This window comes from Conger conger, chromosome 2 (genome assembly GCF_963514075.1).
Source record: "Conger conger chromosome 2, fConCon1.1, whole genome shotgun sequence".
Lineage (NCBI taxonomy): Eukaryota > Metazoa > Chordata > Actinopteri > Anguilliformes > Congridae > Conger > Conger conger.
The window spans coordinates 1,710,852-1,728,084 of record NC_083761.1 but is presented as its reverse complement, the minus strand read 5'-3'; the positions used below and the strand labels follow the sequence as shown (position 1 = coordinate 1,728,084).

General features: G+C 47.8%; 1 protein-coding gene across 30 annotated transcripts in view; it reads right to left on the bottom strand.

Annotated features, from left to right (window-relative positions):
• LOC133122808 (sodium/calcium exchanger 1-like) overlaps positions 1-17,233 on the bottom strand; it is a 163,285-nt gene that overhangs the window by 26,343 nt on the left and 119,709 nt on the right. Inside the window, exons 2-8 of one of the 30 annotated variants that reach the window (XM_061232998.1) lie at positions 12,405-12,511; positions 8,933-8,953; positions 8,135-8,152; positions 8,001-8,015; positions 5,665-5,733; positions 2,681-2,694; positions 1,571-1,687 (exon numbers count right to left, since the gene is read on the bottom strand). In XM_061232998.1, coding sequence (XP_061088982.1) covers positions 1,571-1,687; positions 2,681-2,694; positions 5,665-5,733; positions 8,001-8,015; positions 8,135-8,152; positions 8,933-8,953; positions 12,405-12,511 — 361 coding nt within the window. Of the gene's footprint in view, positions 1-1,570; positions 1,728-1,790; positions 1,799-2,680; positions 2,695-3,010; positions 3,038-3,409; positions 3,431-4,115; positions 4,145-4,577; positions 4,592-5,664; positions 5,739-6,203; positions 6,239-8,000; positions 8,016-8,124; positions 8,153-8,246; positions 8,310-8,373; positions 8,392-8,932; positions 8,954-9,994; positions 10,001-10,036; positions 10,042-10,946; positions 10,978-11,740; positions 11,881-12,398; positions 12,512-17,233 lie in introns of all 30 variants that reach the window. The other 29 variants (XM_061232999.1, XM_061232992.1, XM_061232994.1 and 26 more) reach the window with 29 other exon arrangements.

Below are 17,233 nucleotides of genomic sequence, written 5' to 3'. Positions count from 1 at the left end.
GTGAGGTGAGACCCTGTCTCTCCACGGAGACACAGAGAGAGACCGCCACGGAGAGAGACCACCACGGAGACACAGAGAAAAACCACCACGGAGAGAGACCGCCACGGAGACACAGAGAGAAACCACCACGGAGAGAGACCGCCACGGAGAGAGACCGCCACGGAGAGAAACCACCACGGAGACACCGAGAGAAACCACCACGGAGAGAGACCGCCACGGAGACACAGAGAGAAACCACCACGGAGAGAAACCACCACAGAGACACAGAGAGAAACCACCGCGGAGAGAGACCGCCACGGAGACACAGAGAGAGACCGCCACGGAGAGAGACCGCCACAGAGAGAGACCGCCACAGAGAGAGACCGCCACAGAGAGAGACCGCCACAGAGAGAGACCGCCACGGAGAGAGACCACCACTCCCGCCTGCACTGTGCAGAGCCATCAGTCTCGCACCACCTCTTCTGATTGGCTGAATCATCGCACTCACACCGCATCCTCTAAATGGCTGACCTATCAGACACACACACCGCCTTCTGTGATTGGCTAGCATCACACTCACACCGCCTCCTCTGATTGGCTGACCCACAGACCCTCACCGCCTCTATCGATCGATTAATTCTAATAACAACATACGTTTTTCTCCTTCTTGTCCTGTCAGCCTCACGTTAATAAGTGGCATTCATAGCCGCACACCCAGGGCTGAGGGATAAGCCATAACAATAATTATCACTTTTTAAAAATGTAATAACAGCTTTATCAGTAGTGAGCCCCATGAACAATGTCCTTTTACGAGCTCTATGGAATCTGCTGGAGAAATGAGTAAAGCAGACATGCTGCATGGCATCGGTGATGACTGCTGTTATTTTAAGGGTGTTGTTAGGGTGTTGTTAGGGTGTTGTTAGGGTGTTGTTAGGGTGTTATTAGGGTGTTGTAAGGGTATTGTTAGGGTGTTATTAGGGTGTTGTTAGGGTATTGTTAGGCTGTTGTTAGGGTGTTATTAGGGAGTTATTAGGGTGTTTTTAGGGTGTTTCTAGGGTGTTGTCACCCCGCCCTGCTCACACCTCCGGACGTGACCTCGTCACATGGGAAACACGAACCCGATGAACCCTCCTTCTGATTTAAAAATAATGTTACATGGGACGTCCTTGGACCCGAATAAATGTGTGCGTGGGGAAAGTTTACCCTGACTCCCTGGGAATGTTCCAGTCACTAATCAAATAAACAGGGAGCGTCGCAGAAATAGCCTCGCTGGACGAGTGGTCTCTGGAGACGTCAGGCACATCAGCGTCTCTGCATCTGGTGCGTACCAAGAGCTTCATTTCACATGCGCTACGCGGGTTATTCTGACAATCTTTCCACTTATCTTTCATGAGATGGCGGTCATGAGGATTTCACACCTGTGTTTATCACACCTGCGCTGACTGCCAGGGTATTCCGCATTTCAAACTTATGTGCGGGGCTTTCACTAGTGGGGTGATGATTCTAGGGGTCCACAGCTGGGGGGGGGTCCACAAAAATGAACTCTGGTGCTGAGATACTTTAAACTGGTAGGACTGTAGGTCTGAGATACCTTAAACTCGTAGGACTCCTCGATGACCACCTCCATTTTGACGTGCTCCCCCAGCATCGGACGGCCCATTTCAGCGATGCGTCGCTCTTCCTCGTCCTTCCCCGAGAGGGCCTCCTCCTCTTCCTCTGTTAGAGAGAGAGAGAAAGAGTGAGAATGAGAGAGTGAACGAGAGGGAGAGAGAGAATCGTCACAGAAGTTAGAGGTCGTGTGATAGCGATACACATTCCCCTCCTGCAATAGTGCCCAGAGACGGTGCCGCTTGCGTTTCAGTGGAGTCTCTTCAGGAAGTGAATTTAAATGTAGTAATTCATTCATTTAAAAATACTCAAAGAGCCTTTTAAATTAATTGAACTTCAACTGAAATTGAATTGACTTCCACCCCCCCCCCCCACCCCTTTCTGCCACCACAATAGGCTTTGTGCTTATGAAACCAATCTGCTAGCACCTGTTCATTGTGGATACACACACACACACACACACACACACCATTGACAGCAGCAGCCAGAGAGATCATTTTAATGTGCCCCGCCCCCCCTTTAAAAAAACAACAAAAACAAATGAATCCCAGACAGGGTCGTGCTGTGATTGGCTAATGGGCCGTATTTCAATGTATCCAATGAAAATGCTTGGAAGCAGCAGCTTGTTTTCGTACAAAGTAAAATGTTCAGTGTCGATTCAACACAAACAGAGTCCCCCAGGGATAAAAGTATCCTCTACCCAAGTAAAAAGTACAGTTTCAGAGTTGATTGAACACTAAACATTTTACTTGTATTGGTTTATTCCCCTGGGTTACCTGTAATGCAAGCTGCACTCACACCATTTTGTGTTTTTCAGTAAAAAAATATTTTTGGGGTATTTTTGACTGTCCCTGTTGGTATGTCAGCAGGCTGGGTAGTACTGTTGACTTGGATTGCTGTTACAAGTCTGGTTTAATCTGTGGCTCCTCAGTGATGTTCTGGGTTTGGTTCTGGTTCTGGTTCTGGTGAGCCCAGGCGTGTCGGGCCCGGGACGGGAGCGCTCTTCCTCCAGCTGGACCCGGTGAAGTCCAGAGCTGCCGCTTTTACAGTTTCTGTGCAATGCTCGGCTTCATCTCCCCCCCTCCTCTCAGACGCAGTCTGACTCATCTCCTGCCCACTCCTCTCAGATGAGAAAGTGAGTGTTTTTCAGACCGCGCTGGACTCGGCATCTCCTTGATCATTTCCAGTGACTGACAGCCGATTTCAAAAGGAACCAAACAGAAGGGTATCTGAGTAAACACATCAGAAATCGCATTCTGTGCCCACAAATGAAAAGATAATGGCTGCCCGACTTCAGACGAAAACACGGGCCTGTACTTTCTGTTCTCAGGGTACATTTTGACGGGATCAACGCGGCTGGGATAATGAGAAGTTACAGTGGCAATTCGCACGGATGTTGTGATGTTATAGAGACGCAGAGCGCTTCCTGCGATGGCGAGGCGAGATTAATCTGTGCAAACCGGCGGCGTGATCCGAGCCAGACGTGCCGGGCCCGGCCTGTCGACCCAACGCGAGCTCCCCGGCTCTGTGATTGGCCGGCTTCCCCGTCCCATCTGCCCCCGGCTCCACCACCCCCGATGACATCACTCACACCTGACACTTCCGGAATTACGATGAGTCACGGAGAGATGACAACAGTGCAGCAGACGGGAATGTTTCCTGAAAAACAATGATGGAGGCGGGGGGCGGGGGGCGGGGGGAAGTGTCGAGCGATCTTCTCCGAAAATTGGCCGTGGGAACATCGATAGCGAGCGATGTTCTGCAGGTCGGAGGTCAGAGGTCAGTGACCCTGCCGAGGACGTTGTTGTGCACACCTGCTCACGCAAGCTGTCGCCCAGCAGAACTGGGCTGGGTTAACATGCGCCCCGCTAACGGGTCCAATTAACCAATTAGCTGGAGGTGCGGTCAGGCGTAATCAACCCTGGCAGGGCCTCCACTTGGCAGCACCCTGTCTGTCTGTCTGTCGCCTCCGGAGGGCCGGCCTCTCTCTGCGTCTCCACAGATGGCCCTCGGTTCGGTTCGAAAGGACAGAGTTGAAAACGGGGTCGCGTTCACGCTGTGAATAATAAACGGCTTCGCACTGGAGATGCTGCTGCAGGCCTTCTGAGGCGTGTTAGCGGTGAGCGGTTAGCGCTGCGTTTTCGCCGAGCGAGGTGCGACTCTCTCGCAGATTCCAGGAGTTCCAGCACCTGTGTGTGTTCACCTCACACCTGAGGAATCATTACCGGAGCGGAGACCGGTTCCACGCTTCCTGGTCCTGGTGGCCCTGCCCGTTTCGGGGTTTGTAAAGCGTCAGAGAGCGGGGAGTGGCGAGGCGATGTTGTGCTTTCATGTCGTCAGTCTCACAGAGCCGTGGACACAGCCTCGGTCTGCACAAAAAACAAAAAAACTGAACTAAAAACTATAAATGAATCGTGGTTCTCGGTGTCCCTGTGTCTCTTCCTGCGACCGTGACAGAACTGCTGCCTTTTTTTTTTTTGTTGCCATTTTCAAATCTCTCTGAAATGCTAATGTGAAACAAGAGTCACATCAAAATGACTCTGCTGTTTCTCTCTCTCTCCCTCTCCCTTTCTTTCTTTCTTTCTCTGTGCTTGTGTTCCTGGCGGGATGTCAAAACGCTCAGCCATCTGTCAGAGGGAGGACCGAGTGCCTCGGTGAGTTCAGACGTATTCAGCGGCTTTGTTTTGAGGGAGATATTCATACCCCCCCCCCCCCTTTCTTTCTCTTTGTTCCCCACTGACAGCACCTCCACTGAGGGGCAGCTGCGTGAAATGAGGACTCATGGCTGCCATTTTGGTTCTTCCATTTGATCTGCATGGAGAGAGAGTGGCTCATGGTTGCCATCTTGGCTCTTCCATTCGATCTGGATGGAGAGAATGGCTAATAGCTGCCATTTTGGCTCTTCCACTTTGATCTGCATGGAAAGAGAGTGCCTCATGGTTGCCATCTTGGCTCTCCCATTCGATATCTGCATGAAGAGAGTGGCTAACAGCTACCATTCTGGCTCTTCGATTTGATCTGAATGGAGAGAGAAAAAAATCATGGCTGCCATTTTGGTTCTTCCATTTGACCGGCATGGAGAGAGAGTGGCTCAAACAGTTTCTGCCGTCTGCTCTTTTTCTCGTCTGCCTGAGAACACCCAGGACCAGCGCATTTTCCCAGCGCGTGCCTTCCCAGCATGCAGTGCACCTGTCAGACTGCGATCACTTAAGGGCGGAGAGTCGGAGCGGGCCCCCCGGGGCCCGGCGGGGCCAGGGCCAGGGCCGCGGACCGGCGCTCGACTCGTTTCATCTTTGAGAACGAGGAGAAGATTGGCTGTGTTATTTTATTGATGCGCCGGAGGAGTCCGTGTAATAGAAGCCGGTGTCCCATTTAAAGCTGGGGGAGAGAGCGCTCTGCTCCAGTGCTGAGGAGGGGCTTTGTCTGGGGATTTAAGAAAGCCATACCACAGAAGAAGAACTGAGCCAGGGTCACCTTCAGCCTAGTGACGATGGGGGAACAATGTGTGTGTGTGTGTGTGTGTGTATGAGCGTGTGTGTGTGTGTGTATGGTGTGTGTGTGTGTGTGTGTGTGTGTGTATGAGTGTGTGTGTGTGTGTGTGTGTATGGTGTGTGTGTGTGTGTGTGTGTATGGTGTGTGTGTGTGTGTGTGTGTGTGTGTATGGTGTGTGTGTGTGTGTGTATGGTGTGTGTGTGTGTGTGTGTGTATGGTGTGTGTGTGTGTGTGTGTGTGAGAGTGTGTGTGTGTGTGTATGGTGTGTGTGTGTGTGACAGTGAGTGTGTGTGTGTGAGAGTGTGTGTGTGTGTGACAGTGAGTGTGTGTGTGAGAGTGTGTGTGTGAGTGTGTGTGACAGTGAGTGTGTGTGTGACAGTGTGTGTGTGTGTGTGTGTGAGTGTGTGTGTGTGTACGGTGTGTGTGTGTGAGAGAGTGTGTGTGACAGTGAGTGTGAGTGTGTGTGTGTGTGAGTGAGTGTGTGTGAGTGAGTGTGTGTGAGTGTATGTGTGTGTGTGTGTGTGTGTGTGTGTGTGTGTGAGTGAGTGTGTGTGAGTGTGTGTGTGAGAGTGTGTGTGGGGTTACCTGCGATGCAGACTACCCTGCTCGGCACAGGGATGTCTTTGTCCTGCACTTTCCTGTAGACGTCTCGGCCTGACGGGGAAATCACATGTTTCAGAGAGCCCAACGGAGGAGTCCCGTTATCAGTTATCAGAGAGTCCAGTTATCATAAAATCAAGGAGGGGGTGGAGGGGAGGTTTATTTATTTTGTCATATTAGCAAAGCTGTGAGGTTTGAGGTGAGTGTGAATAAAGTTCAGGGTGGGGGGCCAGAACAATGTGGTTTGTGCATAAAGAGCATTTCTGAGCATTTTCTCAGTGACCAGGATGGAAAGCCGTTGATTTCTGGTTTTGTTCCGTTCACACTGTGGCACACACGTTAGTAATCGAGCTCCGTAAAGGGAAGTGAACATTCTGTCAGGATGCGATCACAACGCTGGAGTCATGGGCAGCAGTGGCAGCATGCAGGTGAGCGTCTGTACAGGTGAGATAACGTCAAATCTTCAGTCAGCTATCGATTCTACTATTCCGTAAAAAGAAGGGGAAATATTCAGTAATGAAAACATGGATAAACATTTTTTTGTTTGGTCTCTTTTCATCTAAATAAGGTGTCATTTCTGTGATAAAAACCTGCAAATAAGGTTTTTCTTCCTAGATAATATTTTGCAGAGGTTGCATTTCTTTGGATACCACAGTGAAAATAAGGTGTTGCTCCTTAGGTAAAATCAAACGATCCGAGTGCCTGTCCTACCACAGCTCTCAAAATCCCTTCAGGCGAGAGCATAAAAGTACAGACATTCTGTTCGGTGTAAAACTAAAACAAGATTTTAAAAAAAGTCCTAGGAGTGCACTTTCGGGATGTGAAAAGTGTTAATGAGGCAGAACCAGAACCCAAACCATTTTGTCCTCCTTTGTTAAAAAGGAAGAAAATATATAAACTTTGATGAAAATAACTTTTCCCCATTGCCCTTAAAATGGAAACAGTCTGTGATGCGTACCGTGATAATGATGAAGTGATAATATCAGCGGATCCCGCGCTAATGGGCTGAGCCGTCTATTAAAACGCAGTGCTTGTTTCTGCGGTGTTTATGCCAGAGGGGCGGTTTGACTGGAGGCCCATGTCTCCTTCCTGACTCCACATCAACCTCCGCTGTCGCTGAATTATCTCACCATCACGCTCATTTGCTCCCGACGTTTTCCGCGGCTCTTATTGATAAGCTCATTACGACCGTATCCTCCCAAGACTCTGCAGTTCATTACTGTCCCCGAATCCCCGATCTGAAGAACACATCCTGCTGCAGAACCTGCACTACCAGGGACATTCAATAAAAATGAACTGAAATATAAAAATAAATGATGATTATTTTCATTAAATCCCAAGGGGTTTTGGCTTTGGTTGAGAAATTTGAGAAAGTTGAGATGATTTACTAGGGTTTTAATAGGGGTTCAATGCAATAGTACAGCAGTCATTTTGATTGGTTGAAAAGGTGTAAGGTTGGGAGTGCTAGACGGCCCCCGGGGGATTTTACGGCAGTTATGCGTGAAGGCACTCTGCTCATTAAATCAGGGGCAGTTTGCTGAACGAGAATCTGGCAGGAGGTCCGTAACCCGACACAGGGCCCCCGGCCCACGGGTCTACCATGCTCTGAGTTTGAGGCTATTATACCTGGCTAAGGGGTCTACCATGCTCTGAGTTTGAGGCTATTATACCAGGCTAAGGGGTCTACCATGCTCTGAGTTTGAGGCTATTATACCTGGCTAAGGGGTCTACCATGCTCTGAGTTTGAGGCTATTATACCTGGCTAAGGGGTCTACCATGCTCTGAGTTTGAGGCTATTATACCTGGCTAAGGGGTCTACCATGCTCTGAGTTTGAGGCTATTATACCTGGCTAAGGGGTCTACCATGCTCTGAGTTTGAGGCTATTATACCTGGCTAAGGGGTCTACCATGCTCTGAGTTTGAGGCTATTATACCTGGCTAAGGGGTCTACCATGCTCTGAGTTTGAGGGCGATTATATATATTTTATTGGTTTAAAGTATTGAATAATTTAGCTGAATAAAATAAGAGGGCATTTTCCGAGCTTTACTGAAGATACTGAGTTTTAGGAGAAACAGAGATTCCTTCACCTGCATTTGCTTGAAAATGACTTGTGAGCCAAAGTAACTGTGATTAGGAATGCATTATATTTGTGAAAACAAAGCCATCAACATTGAAAGTATGTGAAGCAGCCCAAGTTATTGTGTGTGAATTATTTTATACAAAACAGAGTCTGTTTCATGCAGTCATTAATGTAAATCGTGCAATTGTAAAATAGTTAAAGTGCTCGTTAAAATGTTAAAAGTAGAATATTCTTTCTTACCATAAAGGTTCTTCCCTATTAGGAATTAACCATAAATGTTAATATGGACATTAAATATACAAAACTGCATATCTATATGTAAAATACAGAGGTAAAAAGTGTATAGTATATATTTTATATTGCCAGTATTTTACCTGTTTGTATGAATCCACCTAAAATCACAACACACACACACAGACATACACACACACACACAAAATGCTTAGCACATCTTAGGACAGAGTTATGGAGGCTCATTTCAGGAACTATTTGGCTGAACTGTTGAGTTGCTATAAGCCAATGAGATCTGAACTGTGTGAGTAAAATCACCTGACTCTGCTGTGTAAAAACACCTATCACTACACCATCTCAAACGAGGGCTTTAAGAGTTAACCGTCAATGCAGATAAGCACTCTGAGACACTTCAGAAACATGAGCACAAACGTACATTTGCAAGAGTACACTGGAGATACATTGACTTTGTATAGAAGGATTTTTAAATAATGTGCAATAGAAATAATTCACCAAACACACACAGACCTAAGAGTAATTTCATGAACACATTACAGTTTGGATTAGCTACCTCCCCACACTGTTGTCTTTAGGGTATGTTTATCTTTAGATGTTATAAGTATAACATTTAAAAAGACGTTTTACACGGTGGTGCTGTTACCATTGGCGCGAGAATGAGGTGTCATACACCTGATGTCATACACCTGAAAATGGGCGGAGTAGCATATGCTATCAATCACTGCTTTGAACCAATCGGTGTGTTTTTGCTATGGTGACTGTAAATGACTGACACCTCACCCTGCATTGTTTACTACTACCTCAAAATGGAGGTGAATGTATGGCTTGTGCAGTTTATCCTGAATTGACCATCAACACAATCAACATGTGAAGAAAGCAGAGCGAGGACAGGGAGACAGGGATGAAGAAGATGAGCAGCTTACCACATTCATGCAGCAGCACAGCTGACAAAAAAACAACAACAGAGTATGAGCACAGAGCGAATGAAACGACACGAGGAGAAAAACACAGCAACGGTGTCGCTGTCAGAAACACGTCAATCAGGGGGGAGAAAAGACAGACATGCAACAAAACCAGTCGGGTGTTTGGCGTTTCTGGGTTTGAAAGGCCATTTTCAAACGCTCACGTCTGACAAATGCTCAACAACTCATAATATTTTTCTGGCAAATACTTGAGTGAGTGTGTGGAGACTGATATCTAGGCATGTTCATGCGGAGTAGCACCTAGAAGAAAAACAAAAAGCACAAACCTGCGTGCTAGTAGGCCTAAAAAGTGATTTAAAACCTGGGGGAGACTGGGAATGAGAGATAAGTTCTTCTGTGGGCCGATAAACAAATGAGAACGTACTGATTATGGAAGATTAGCGCATGTTTTAACAGCAACGCTAAATTAGCCTACAGTTCTGCTGGTCCACCAGTTCATTATGGCCTAATGAGAAAAACTGAATGTATTTAATTGGACTTCATCAAAGCTAAAGATATAGTAATTTTTCTTTTTTAAAATCCTTTTTTTTTTTTTTTTGCGATTGTGCCCACAGCACACTCACGGAGAGAACATGAAAATAAAGGAAGAAAATAAAATCATTTTGGCTGCGTGGATGTGTGATGCAAATACACAGCGTCACGCCAAATAAGCAGAACATGCTTATCTGCACAAACGTCCACCAGGGACTACAGCTGTTTACAGCTAGCCCTTTAACCTTCAAACGCTCTCTCCGAACCGCACACCCACATATATAAATAAATAAGTAACTCTCTGTGAGACTTGTAACGAGCGGTGGTTTAGGCTCCGAACAGGACAGGAAGTTTAACGAGCGTTTGCTCGCCCTGTTCTCTCGTCACGGGTTCCCTCTGAATGAATCCTGCGGAGCTCTGTTAATATTTATTTTACTGTTAATATTTATTTTACTGTTAATATTTATTTTACTGTTAATATTTATTTTACTGTTAATATTTATTTTACGTGTTTGTGGGCCTCGCCAGCACGCAGCGCTGGCAGCCGCAGAGACCGCACTCTGCATCTGAAACCTCAGCTGTGGAGCTAAACTGCCGACTGTGGGGTTCTGGACGGGCCCGGCGTTCTGGACGGGTCCGGCGCGTTGCGGCTACACGCAGCTGAAGAGGGCCCTCGCCTGCTCCTGCTCGTGAGACGTGAAGGGGGGGGGGGATCGTAATCAGCCTCCTCCACAGGAGGCCGGCCGAGTGTCGCCTCTCAGCAGAAACACGGCGCTGAGGAGCGGCCCGTTGGGCCCGCGGCCCGGCTGCGTTCGGAGAGCGGTCCTCCACCGATCGACCGCGTCACGCTGAGCGTGAAGCCGTGTAATCAGCTGCTTAAGCACCCGCCTCCCCGCAAAATGCAGTCATTTTCAGATCCGTCTCCTCTGAGACAGATACGGAGAAGTCCAGAGGCACCGTTTCTGCTTTGAACGGTGCTTTGATAGGAGTTTTACAAAGCATAAAAGCAGTTAGTGCGCTAAAAGGAAAAGTGTGAGTCTGACTTCTTCCAGCTTCACCTCATTTTAATCTCCTTTATCAGGGGTTTTCAAATATTCATATCCACTTTAAAAACAATTATTATTCACAAAGAATTTGGAGCAAATATCAACTGTGTGATTCTCAGTCTGTTTTCTCTGATTGGGCCTACAGAGTGAGCCCAGGTGAAGCTCTGTTAGATGAGTTAGTTTCATAGGGATCTGTCAGAGACCGTTAGTAAATGAACGTTAACGGGTGTTTTTAAAGGGCTCACACGGTTATGTCAACAGGACCAATGACATCAGGGGCTGATGGATAATACGTGGAAGCCCATATAGCTGCTTAATCCGTCTAAAAACCAAACAGATGAACGGGTTTTAGATCACAGGTTTTAAAATGTATATACTGACTGCACAGCAAACAAAAAGAAAAATAAATTAGATCACAGCAGACCTGGGTCAAATACATAGTAGAAACTTTCCTAAAATTTTAAAAGTCTTTGTCATATCTTTTTTGAGAATTGGAAATGAATACTTTGCCGATAATAACCAAAAAAATATCTCTTTCTCTCAAACAAAATCCTTCTTGTTCTGGATATTGATCTAGATTTTGTCAGACAGTGATCTGCGGGACCGTTTGCTGGTTTGCTGGTGTGTAGGAGTGTTAAAGGAGAAGTGAAGTCTGGATCATGTGACCCAGCACCCTCCTGGTTCAGAGAGCAAGCGTAGCCCTGCCGGAGAAGAGGCCCGGGGCGGAGAAGTGCCGAAAGGAGGGAGTGTGAGAGTAGAGCGAGAGAGCGAGAGAAGACAGCAGGAGAGGAGAGGAGAGGGGGATAGCCCCACCACTCCTGAAGGCCAGTTTACAGTTCGGCGATGTTTGATCGTTTCCACCGGCGATTATCACATGACGGACAGTCGCAACGACTTTTAGTTCATACTAGAACGACGGACCATTTGACGTGCCCGTCGCTGAGACATAAACTGTAGTGAACTTTGACCCCATCGCTGGCTCAATTGTCACGATAACCCTTTTTTGATAATTTTCTCACCCGTGATTATCTTTAGTGTTATAAACTAGCTTCCGTGTCTGGAGCTCGCAATGACTGCATTCTTAGTTTATACTTGGAGCGATGGCCTTCACGTCGAGCGAAGGTGGAATGTGGCGATATCAATCGATCATATCTATCGATCGTATCTATCGATCGTATCTATCGATCATACACGGCCGAACTGTAACCGGGCCTTGAGCTGTCCGAGGAGCGGGACGAGGTCCCCTCCGGAGCGCTCAGGACTCCCACACCTGCCCACGGCCTCTTCCACAGCGGCTCCTGCAGCTCCACGTAGAAACAGGAGTGCTTCTCGTACTCCTCGCGGTCGAGAATTTTAACCGCTATGGTCTTCCTGTGGGGGGGGGACAACACAGGGAGGGGTGAGGAGGGGGTGGAAGCATGCATTCTGAACACACACACTCACACTCACACACACACACACACACACACAGCATGAGCGTGTGTGTGTGCGTGTGTGTGTGCTCCCACCCACTCAGGGAGAGCTGAAAGAAGGCTTAAGTGCCCGTTGCTCAGGGTTTGTGTTCAGGTGAAACCTGAAAGCTCTCTGGACTGCAGGTTACTGCAGGTCAGGGCAGATCCCACTTCAACCCCTTTTGCTTTATCCCTGCAGTACGCCACTCCGCCGCAAGGCTGTGGTCACAGCAGTGTGGACTAGGGCTTGCTCTATGGTGACTGGAGCAGGGCTGCGTGAGCCAGCCTTCTTTGTATGTCGCCCCCTTGTGGTGCAAACGCGCCATGGTCCATCAGCGGAGGCCTGGAGGGAGGTGAGGTATGGGGGGTCAGGGGGGGCCAGGAGGGGTTAGGAGGGGTCGGAGGGGTCAGGGGGGCATCAGGGGGGGCGCTGGGTACCCCCACCTTTCTTCTCACTCATCTCCACCAGGCGAGGCTCCCCGATCTCCAGGAAGAAGGTTTTGTTTTTCTCGTACTCTTCGTCATCGATCACTTTGATCTTTATAATTTTGCTGAAACAGAGAGAGAGAGAGACAGAGAGAAAAGAAGAGAAGGTTGGAGGAGAGGAGAAAAACGACAGAGCCAAAAGAGAACAGGTACGGCATGCTGTAGCCATGGAAACGACAGGGAACAACGGGAGGGCGAGGAGAGGTGGAGAATGCGGTGGTCGATGGGTTCGGGAATGGACACTAAAGACTGTTACACACTCAACTCACAGAACACACACGCCGACGCGCGCGACCACGCAAGGAGCAACGCAAGGGGCGCTTGTGTGAGTCCAGATTACGCAACGCGACGCAAACGCACGCTGCAGTCCCACGCGTTTCCACTAGAGGCGCTGAATGTGAACGGGGTGTAAATAACCGTTCAATGAACAACTACACACGAAGAAGAGCTCCTGTCCGCTCACTCCGCCCACAGCAGCCCAGACTGCCTCCTGCCAGACCGGCCTGTGTCCTGAGTTCCACATGAACAGCCCCAGAACATGAACAGCCCCAGAACATGAACAGCCCCAGAACATGAACAGCCCCGGCACATGAACAGCCCCAGAACATGAACAGCACCAGAACATGAACAGCCCCAGAACATGAACAGCCCCAGAACATGAACAGCACCAGAACATGAACAGCCCCAGAACATGAACAGCCCCGGCACATGAACAGCCCCAGAACATGAACAGCACCAGAACATGAACAGCCCCAGAACATGAACAGCACCAGAACATGAACAGCCCCAGAACATGAACAGCCCCAGAACATGAACAGCCCCAGAACATGAACAGCCCCAGCACATGAACAGCCCCAGCACATGAACAACCCCAGCACTTCACTCATTACTCATGTGTTACCCACGGAAACGGCGAGGTCACACAGCACTGACCTGTCAGGAACCTTTTCAAATGTAAGTAACATGTAATAACATCCTCCTGAAACTACCAGCATGCCAGAAACATTTTTCAAATGTAATACACATGTAATAACAACCTAATTAAAACTACTAGCATGTCAGAAACCTCTTAAAATGTATTAAACATGTAATAACGCCACAGAACTACCAGCATGTTAGAAACATTTTTGAAATTTAATGAACATGTAATAATAACAAGTGCCTTAAACTACTGGCATGTCAGAAACCTTTTCACTTATTTTAAATTTTCTCTTATTTTATTATGGAGTCCAGTACGCTATGCTAGTATGTACATTTGACCGGTCCTTGAATTTCTAATTCAGGTCCTGTTATCAAAGGCTTTTCTAATTTTGGACTGAATTTACATTGAGTACCTGTCCATTAAAGGGCATCAGTTACATTCTTATCAGAGAAAGAGGGAACACTGTAGTCTATGTGCCCACTATACCACGTACAGCAGTAACAGCCAAAATTATTCTGAGAATACATCATAATTAATGTCATTTCAGAACAAAATTAAAAATTATCGTCCAATATTATGGCGCCCATTTACGCTTATGAAAGTTAAAATTTTGAGCTTTTAATAAAGTTGACCTTTTTTCACGCTCTACTTCTGCATGCGTAACAGATCTGAAAGAAGTGTTATCTCCACACGCATTATCTCTACACGCATTATCTCTACACGCATTATCTCCACACGCATTATCTCCACACGCATTCCCACAGGAGGACTGGGGATGGAGCGAGTCACCTACAGTCCAGCCTGCCTCTGAGTGAGACCCTCACTCCCTACCGGGGGAAATAAGACAATCTCTCAATGAAACATCATCTTTAAAATATCTCTCTTTTTTTCTGTAATAATATTCCTGAAGAGAGAAAGAGAGAGAGAGAGAGAGGGAGAGAGGGAGAGATATTAAATACATATCTTTATATCTCTCTTGGAGAGTAATTCCTTCGAGAGAGATAGAGGGAGTGAGAGCGAGAGAGACAGAGAGAGTGGTGGAGAGAGAGGGGGAAATGGAGAGAGAGGAGGAGATGGAGAGAGAGAGATAGAGGGAGTGAGAGCGAGAGAGAGACAGAGAGAGTGGTGGAGAGAGAGGGGGAAATGGAGAGAGAGGAGGAGATGGAGAGAGAGAGATAGAGGGAGTGAGAGAGAGAGAGAGACAGAGAGAGTGGTGGAGAGAGAGTGGTGGAGAGAGAGGAGGAGATGGAGAGAGAGGCGAGATATGAAATGAAAGGAGAGAGTCCGAGTTAAGTGGAAGCTTAGGGCTCAGCTGACAGAGGAGGTCATATTCCCTGTTCAGGGAGAATAAGGGAGACTAACCTACAGCAGGGCTCCACAACCCCCCCACCCCCGCCCCCGCCCCCCTCCGATCCTCGGCCTGTCTGTATGTTTAACCCGTCAACCAGGATCCCATTTCCCCTGCTGAAAAAAAGATCAGCTCAAGCTATGTTTTGAAGCGGCCGGTAGCTGGTCATTCAGCACTGGCCACAACCCCAGGGGTCCTTTCAGCCTCGTGACACCGCCAGAGCTCAGTGGTAGAAGAGATTAAAGGTACAGTCGGTAATTTCGGACATCTAACGGTCAAGAGAGAGGAATTGCAGCAACAAACACCGTCAAACCACAACACTGTTCATCCCTCCCCCTTCTCTGTAAACGACGTTGAAACGCCATTGGCGGTGGCAATTAGAACCAATTTTCAACCAATGAGCTTGAAGTATTGTACAGTTATACAAAGTTTTGGTACAGAGTGTCGGGCCATTAACTTTATATTTTGAAACCCAAATTTAAGGACTATAAACACAGGCAGAAGGTGAGTCAACATGTCAGTGAGCCTTTTTCAATCATAGGAAGGGATTTACAATGGTCTTGTAACAATGTTTTAACACGAAGATCTCACCTGTTGCACCTTTAACAAATGGTTCTGTCATTGCCACTGCTGTTGCAATAAACCACGACACAGTCGAAGCTAACGCTGGACTGCACCAGCCCTTATGAGAACAGAATACGCTGCAGTATATTGTCATGAATATGACAACTTTTCTTCTTGTGTTGAAAATAATATTATACATATTTAAATATCTCAGCAGCAATAATTTGTATATTCACCCACATATAGTGCAGTATTGCAATGTCTTGATATCTAATGTTAATATATTTTCACTGTACGGGAGAGTGAGTAATGCACACTGTCACAGCAGATAAACAACTCCACTGCCCTCCTCCTTTCCTTCCTGTGTCCGTCTGTCTGTCTGCCTGCCTGTCTGCCTGCCTGTCTGTCTGCTCTGTCTGCCTGTCTGTCTGTCTGTCTGTCTGCTCTGTCTGTCTGCCCTGCCTGCCTGTCTGTCTGTCTGTCTGTCTCCCCATCCCCCTGACTCTCTTCCAGGCCTGACTCTAAGTGCACAGACTGAAGGTTGTTCAGTGATTTTCTCTCTCACAGAGACAGAGGCCAGACGGCCTTTATGGATTATCCGTAGGGTGACAGAAGAGTCCCCTATGATGCCCCCGGTCCCACAATCAAAGTCCTTTCCCTTTCCTTTCCCTTCCCAGTGACAACCTGTCAGTAAGCCTGCTTCATACCGCTGAGAGCGTCCATTTTAAACACCGCACTTAATCCTTCAACATTTCCGTCAAAAAAAGAACAGATTTAATTACAGAACAAAATGTAGCCGCCGCCGCCAATTAAGTCGCGGCGCGGAGAAGCCGTTCCAAGATCCAGGGAACATGGAGACGTGTGGGAAACAGGAGGAGATGGCCGGATCGCACCTCCCTGTCACGCTGAAGCGCTGTGTCGCCGGGTGTTGGGTTTGCGGCGGGGGAAATCGACATACAACGTCTGCATTTCTCTCCTGTCGAGATTTCACTCAGAAGTGCATCACTTACACAGTGTCTCGGTGAAAATAAAGTCACTAAAGCTAAAATCTATCAGTAAAATACACGGTCGCACCTCGCAATAAGGTTTGTGGATTGCGTGTGCGTGTGTGTGTGTGTGAAAGTGTGGATGTGAAACGACGGGATGTTATTTTATGAGCGGAATCTTTCGTGAGCAGATCAGGAACGTAAACATTTGGCTCTCTGACTCTGCTGCGGGTTCCAGTGGTTTTGTGAGAAGCGAGCAGGTACAGGGTTGAGGAGAAGGCGGGATAAGTCCGACAGGCGGCTCTTCTAATCGTACGCCAAACAGACCCGAGCCACAGACTGATTCTGTCTGTTCCGCGGATAACAGACACCCAAGCCCACTGAGCAAAGAAATAAACTACCCGCGTGTTTACAGATTAGCGCAATCTAATCTTTCATAGAGGTTCTCCAGCAGATAACCACAATCCCAGGAGTGTGTGGATACCTTCGCTGTTTGACAGCGCACAGTCCGGGAGGGGTGCGTGTGTATGTGTGTGTGTGTGTGGAGGTTTTTTTCCCTCGATTAGCTCATTAGCGTTACACAACGAGGACCGCACTCAGACCAGACCGCAGTTAACCCTTTCACACAGGGACACCACAGTTAACCCTTTCACACAGGGACACCACAGTTAACCCTTTCACACAGGGACACCACAGTTAACCCTTTCACACAGGGACACCGCAGTTAACCCTTTCACACAGGGACACCGCAGTTAACCCTTTCACACAGGGACACCACAGTTAACCCTTTCACACAGGGACACCACAGTTAACCCTTTCACACAGGGACACCACAGTTAACCCTTTCACACAGGGACACCGCAGAGCCTATCGGCTGTGATTCGCCAGCTTGTCTGTTTCGTTAACCAGAAATATCACTGATGGGGCTAATTCAATAGCTAAGAGCAGAAGTAGGCATTGCATTCAG